Source organism: Nerophis lumbriciformis, linkage group LG11 (genome assembly GCF_033978685.3).
Source record: "Nerophis lumbriciformis linkage group LG11, RoL_Nlum_v2.1, whole genome shotgun sequence".
In the NCBI taxonomy this organism is placed as follows: Eukaryota; Metazoa; Chordata; class Actinopteri; order Syngnathiformes; family Syngnathidae; genus Nerophis; species Nerophis lumbriciformis.
Window position 1 is genome coordinate 52,938,328 of NC_084558.2, and position 7,500 is coordinate 52,945,827.

General features: G+C 39.5%; 1 protein-coding gene across 1 annotated transcript in view; it reads right to left on the reverse strand.

Annotated features, from left to right (window-relative positions):
• Positions 1–7,500, reverse strand: part of cwc27 (CWC27 spliceosome associated cyclophilin) — a 112,187-nt gene that overhangs the window by 97,989 nt on the left and 6,698 nt on the right. The window contains exons 9-11 of the mRNA XM_061966342.1: positions 2,767–2,846; positions 2,668–2,698; positions 2,497–2,609 (exon numbers count right to left, since the gene is read on the reverse strand). Coding sequence (XP_061822326.1) covers positions 2,497–2,609; positions 2,668–2,698; positions 2,767–2,846 — 224 coding nt within the window. The remainder of the gene's footprint in view (positions 1–2,496; positions 2,610–2,667; positions 2,699–2,766; positions 2,847–7,500) is intronic.

Here is a 7,500-nt window from a genome sequence, read left to right on the forward strand (position 1 = left end):
TTGATGAGTTTTATTATTAGTCAACTTGTCATGTCAATATGTTGAAATATGATACAATTAAACATGAATGTTAAATATATAAAAAGAGTAAGATTGATCAACTAAATAAATGATTTAAATAAAATGTAAGTTCTGCCTCATATAAAGAGAGTACAGTACAGTACAACAGTGCCCCCAGCTGGGCACCAGCATGTATTACAGCATGTATTACAGCATGTACTACATCATGTATTGCAGCATGTATTAGAGCATGGATTACATCATGTATTACAGCATGTACTACAGCATGTATTACAGCAGGTATAACATCATGTATGACATCATGTATTACAGCATGTATTACAGCATGCATTACAGCATGTATTGCAGCATGTATTAGAGCATGTATTAGAGCATGTATTACATCATGTATTACTGCATGTATTACAGCATGTATGACATAATGTATTACATCATGTATTACAGGTATTACAGCATGTATTACAGCATGTACTACATCATGTATTGCAGCATGTATTAGAGCATGTATTACATTATGTATTACAGCATGTATTACAGCAGGTATTACATCATGTATGAATGACATCATGTATTACAGCATGTATTACAGCATGCATTACAGCATGTATTGCAGCATGTATTAGAGCATGTATTACTGCATGTATTACAGCATGTATGACATAATGTATTACATCATGTATTACAGGTATTACAGCATGTATTACATCATGTATTAGGGCATGTATTACAGCATGTGTGACATCATGTATTACAGCATGTATGACATCATGTATGACATCATGTATTACATCATGTATTACGGCATGTATTACAGCATGTATGACATCATGTATTACAGCATGTATGACAATGTATTACAGCATGTATTACATCATGTATTGCAGGTATGACATCATGTATTACAGCATGTATTACATAATGTATTACATCATGTATGACATCATGTATTACATCATGTATGACATCATGTATTACAGCATGCATTACATCATGTATCACATCATGTATTACAGCATGTATGATATCATGTATTACATCATGTATTACAGCATGCATGACAACATGTATTACAGCATGTATTACAGCATGCATTGCAGCATGTATTAGAGCATGTATTACATCATGTATTACAGCATGTATAACAGCATGTATGACATAATGTATTACATCATGTATTGCAGGTATTACAGCATGTATTACATCATGTATTACGGCATGTATAACAGCACGTATTACAGCATGTGTGACATCATGTATTACAGCATTTATTACAGTTTGTATTACATGTATTACAGCACATATTACATCATGTATTACATCATGTATTACAGCATGTATTACATCATGTATTACAGCATGTATTACATCATGTCTTACGGCATGTATGACATCATGTATTACAGCATGTATTACATCATGTATTACAGCATGTATGATATCATGTATTACATAATGTATTACAGCATGTATGACAGCATGTATTAGAGCATGTATTCCAGCATGTATTACATCATGTATTACAGCATGTATTACATCATGTATTACAGGTATGACATCATGTATTACAGCATGTATTACATCATGTATTACAGGTATGACAGCATGTATTACATCATGTATTACAGCATGTATGATATCATGTATTACATCATGTATTACATCATGTATTACATCATGTATTACATCATGTATTACAGCATGTATGACATCATGTATTACAGCATGTATTACAGCATGCATTACAGCATGTATTGCAGCATGTATTAGAGCATGTATTAGAGCATGTATTACAGCATGTATTACTGCATGTATTACAGCATGTATGACAGCATGTATTAGAGCATGTATTACATCATGTATTACAGCATGTATTACAGGTATGACATCATGTATTACAGCATGTATTACATCATGTATTACAGGTATGACAGCATGTATTACAGCAGTATTACATCATGTATTACAGGTATGACATCATGTATTACAGCATGTATTACATCATGTATTACATCATGTATTACAGCATGTATTACATCATGTATTACAGCATGTATCACATCATGTATTACAGCATGTATGACAGCATGTATGACATCATGTATTACAGCATGTATGACATCATGTATGACATCATGTATGACATCATGTATGACATCATGTATTACAGCAGGTATGACAGCATGTATTACAGCATGTATTACATCATGTATGACATCATGTATGACATCATGTATGACATCATGTATGACATCATGTATGACATCATGTATTACAGCAGGTATGACAGCATGTATTAGAGCATGTATGACATCATGTATGACATCATGTATTACAGCAGGTATGACAGCATGTATTACATCATGTATGACAGCATGTATTAGAGCATGTATTACATCATGTATTACAGCAGGTATGACAGCGTGTATTAGAGCATGTATGACATCATGTATTACAGGTAGTAGTAGTATCACTGACCTGCGGCTGCTCTTCTTCCTCGCCGCCTCTTCATCCTCCTTCTCTCTCTCCACCATCTTCTCTCCTTTCTGCAGCTTGGCTCTCACCATCTCGCTGGTCTTCTCACCATCCACCTGCAGGAAGTCGGCCATGATGCAACCACACACCCGAGACTCTTCAAGTCTGACTTACCTCCGACTCATCCCCCGACGCCTTCTCGCCTCTTTCAAGGAGAAAATATTATAATGATAAATATATTGAAAGGTCAAAAGGCTAACTTTTGAGTCTTACTTTTCCACCACAGGAACAGAACTGAGTCTGGGGTCGTCCTTCAGCAGGTCATGGCTGCTCTTGCTTTTCCCTTTCAGGCTCTGAGGAGACCACACACAACATGACGGATAGGGGCATCGCTCTGATACCAACATCAAAACAACAAGTATCGAATGATATCGACTTGAATGTAAAATGTGCGACACAAGCAGTCCTGCAGTGTGACTACTTGGGTGTGATATCATGTGTGATACAAGCAGTAGTCCAGTGTGTTTACTTGTGTGTGTGATATCATGTGCGATACAAGCAGTCCTGCAGTGTGACTAATTGGGTGTGATATCATGTGTGATACAAGCAGTCCTCCAATGTGTTTACTTGTGTATGACATCATGTGCGATACAAGCAGTACTCCAGTGTTTACTTGTGTGTGATATCATGTGCGATACAAGCACTCCTCCAGTGTGTTTACTTGTGTGTGATATCATGTGCAATACAAGCGGTACGCCAGTGTGTTTACTTGTGTGTAATATCATGTGCGATACAAGCAGTCCTCCAATGTGTTTACTTGTGTATGACATCATGTGCGATACAAGAAGTACTCCAGTGTGTTTACTTGTGTATGACATCATGTGCGATACAAGCAGTACTCCAGTGTTTACTTGTGTGTGATATCATGTGCGATACAAGCACTCCTCCAGTGTGTTTACTTGTGTGTGATATCATGTGCAATACAAGCAGTACGCCAGTGTGTTTACTTGTGTGTAATATCATGTGCGATACAAGCACTCCTCCAGTGTGTTTACTTGTGTGTGATATCATGTGCAATACAAGCAGTACGCCAGTGTGTTTACTTGTGTGTAATATCATGTGCGATACAAGCAGTCCTCCAATGTGTTTACTTGTGTATGACATCATGTGCGATACAAGAAGTACTCCAGTGTGTTTACTTGTGTGTGATATCATGTGCTATACAAGCAGTACTCCAGTGTGTTTACTTGTGTGTGATATCATGTGCGATACAAACAGTACTCCAGTGTGTTTGTGTGGGATATCATGCTTGATACAATGTGTTTACTTGTGTGTGGTATCATGTGCGATACAAGCAGTACTCCAGTGTGTGTACTTTAGTGTGATATGTGCGATACAAGCAGTACTCCAGTGTGTTTACTTGTGTGTGATATCATGTGCGAAACAAGCAGTACTCCAGTGGGTTTACTTGTGTGTGATATCATATGCGATACAAGCAGCACTCCAGTGTATTTACTTGTGTGTGATATCATGTGAGATACAAGCAGTACTCCCGCATGTTTACTTGTGTGTGATATCATGTGCGATACAAGCTGTACTTCAGTGTGTTTGTGTGGGATATCATGCTTGACACAATGTGTTTACTTGTGTGTGACATCACGTGCGATACAAGCAGTACTCCAGTGGGTGTACTGTTGTGTGATACAACAAGTACTCCAGTGTGTTTACTTGTGTGTGATACCATGGGCGAAACAATTACACACACAAGTAAACACGCTGGAGTACTGCTTGTATCGCACATGATATTACACACAAGTAAACACGCTGGAGTACTGCTTGTATCGCACATGATATTACACACAAGTAAACACGCTGGAGTACTGCTTGTATCGCACATGATATCACACACAAGAAAACACAGGAGTACAGCTTGTATCGCACACAAGTAAACACACTGGAGTACAGCTTGCATCGCACATGATATCACACACAAGCAAACACACTGAAGTACAGCTTGTATCGCACATGATATCACACACACAAGTAAACATGCTTGAGTATTGCTTGTATCGCACATGATATCACACAAGTAAACACACCGGAGTACTGCTTGTATTGCACATGATATAGCACACAGGTAAACACACTGGAGTACAGCTTGTATCGCACATGATATCACATACAAGCAAACACACTGAAGTACAGCTTGTATCGCACATGATATCACACACACGAGTAAACACGCTGGAGTATTGCTTGTATCGCACATGATATCACACACAAGTAAACACTGGAGTACTACTTGTATCGCACATGATGTCATACACAAGTAAACACATTGGAGGACTGCTTGTATCACACATGATATCACACCCAATTAGTCACACTGCAGGACTGCTTGTATCGCACATGATATCACACACACAAGTAAACACACTGGACTACTGCTTGTATCACACATGATATCACACACACAAGTAAACACACTGGAGTACAGCTTGAATCGCACATGATATCACACAAGGAAACACACCGGAGTACTGCTTGAATTGCACATGATATAGCACACAGGTAAGCATACTGGAGTACAGCTTGTATCGCACATGATATCACACAAGTAAACACACTGATGTACAGCTTGTATCACACACACAAGTAAACACGCTGGAGTATTGCTTGTATCGCACATGATATCACATACAAGTAAACACACTGGAGTACAGCTTGTATCGCACATGATATCACACACACACGAGCAAACACGCTGGAGTATTGCTTGTATCGCACATGATATCACACAAGTAAACACACTGAAGTACAGCTTGTGTCGCACATGATATCACACACAGGCAAACACACTGGAGTACAGCTTGTATCACACATGATATCACACACACGAGTAAACACATTGGAGTACAGCTTGTATCACACATGATATCACACACACAAGCAAACACACTGGAGTACAGCTTGTATAACACATGATATCACACACACGAGTAAACACATTGGAGTACAGCTTGTATCGCACATGATATCACATACAAGTAAACACACAGGAGTACAGCTTGTATCGCACGTGATATCACACACAAGCAAACACACTGGAGTACAGCTTGTATCACACACACAAGTAAACACGCTGGAGTATTGCTTGTATCGCACATGATATCACATACAAGTAAACACACTGAAGTACAGCTTGTATCGCACATGATATCACACACACACGAGCAAACACGCTGGAGTATTGCTTGTATCGCACATGATATCACACAAGTAAACACACTGAAGTACAGCTTGTATCGCACATGATATCACACACAGGCAAACACACTGGAGTAAAGCTTGTATCGCACATGATATCGCACACAAGCAAACACGCTGGAGTACAGCTTGTATCACACATGATATCACACACACGAGCAAACACGCTGGAGTACAGCTTGTATCACACATGATATCACACACAAGCAAACACACTGGAGTACAGCTTGTATCACACACACAAGTAAACACGCTGGAGTATTGCTTGTATCGCACATGATATCACATACAAGTAAACACACTGGAGTACAGCTTGTATCGCACATGATATCACACACACACGAGCAAACACGCTGGAGTATTGCTTGTATCGCACATGATATCACACACAGGCAAACACACTGGAGTAAAGCTTGTATCGCACATGATATCGCACACAAGCAAACACGCTGGAGTACAGCTTGTATCACACATGATATCACACACACGAGCAAACACGCTGGAGTACAGCTTGTATCACACATGATATCACACACAAGCAAACACACTGGAGTACAGCTTGTATCACACACACAAGTAAACACGCTGGAGTATTGCTTGTATCGCACATGATATCACATACAAGTAAACACACTGGAGTACAGCTTGTATCGCACATGATATCACACACACACACGAGCAAACACGCTGGAGTATTGCTTGTATCGCACATGATATCACACAAGTAAACACACTGAAGTACAGCTTGTATCGCACATGATATCACACACAGGCAAACACACTGGAGTACAGCTTGTATCGCACATGATATCACACACAAGTAAACACGCTGGAGTACAGCTTGTATAACACATGATATCACACACACGAGTAAACACATTGGAGTACAGCTTGTATCGCACATGATATCACATACAAGTAAACACACAGGAGTACAGCTTGTATCGCACATGATATCACACACACAAGCAAACACACTGGAGTACAGCTCGTATCACACACACAAGTAAACACGCTGGAGTATTGCTTGTATCGCACATGATATCACATACAAGTAAACACACTGGAGTACAGCTTGTATCGCACATGATATCACACACACGAGCAAACACGCTGGAGTATTGCTTGTATCGCACATGATATCACACAAGTAAACACACTGAAGTACAGCTTGTATCGCACATGATATCACACACAGGCAAACACACTGGAGTACAGCTTGTATCACACATGATATCACACACACGAGTAAACACATTGGAGTACAGCTTGTATCACACATGATATCACACACACAAGCAAACACACTGGAGTACAGCTTGTATCGCACATGATATCACACACACGAGCAAACACGCTGGAGTATTGCTTGTATCGCACATGATATCACACAAGTAAACACACTGAAGTACAGCTTGTATCGCACATGATATCACACACAGGCAAACACACTGGAGTACAGCTTGTATCACACACACAAGTAAACACGCTGGAGTATTGCTTGTATCGCACATGATATCACATACAAGTAAACACACTGAAGTACAGCTTGTATCGCACATGATATCACACACACACGAGCAAACACGCTGGAGTATTGCTTGTATCGCACATGATATCACACAAGTAAACACACTGAAGTACAGCTTGTATCGCACATGATATCACACACAGGCAAACACACAAGTAAACACGCTGGAGTACAGCTTGTATCGCACATGATATCACACACACACGAGC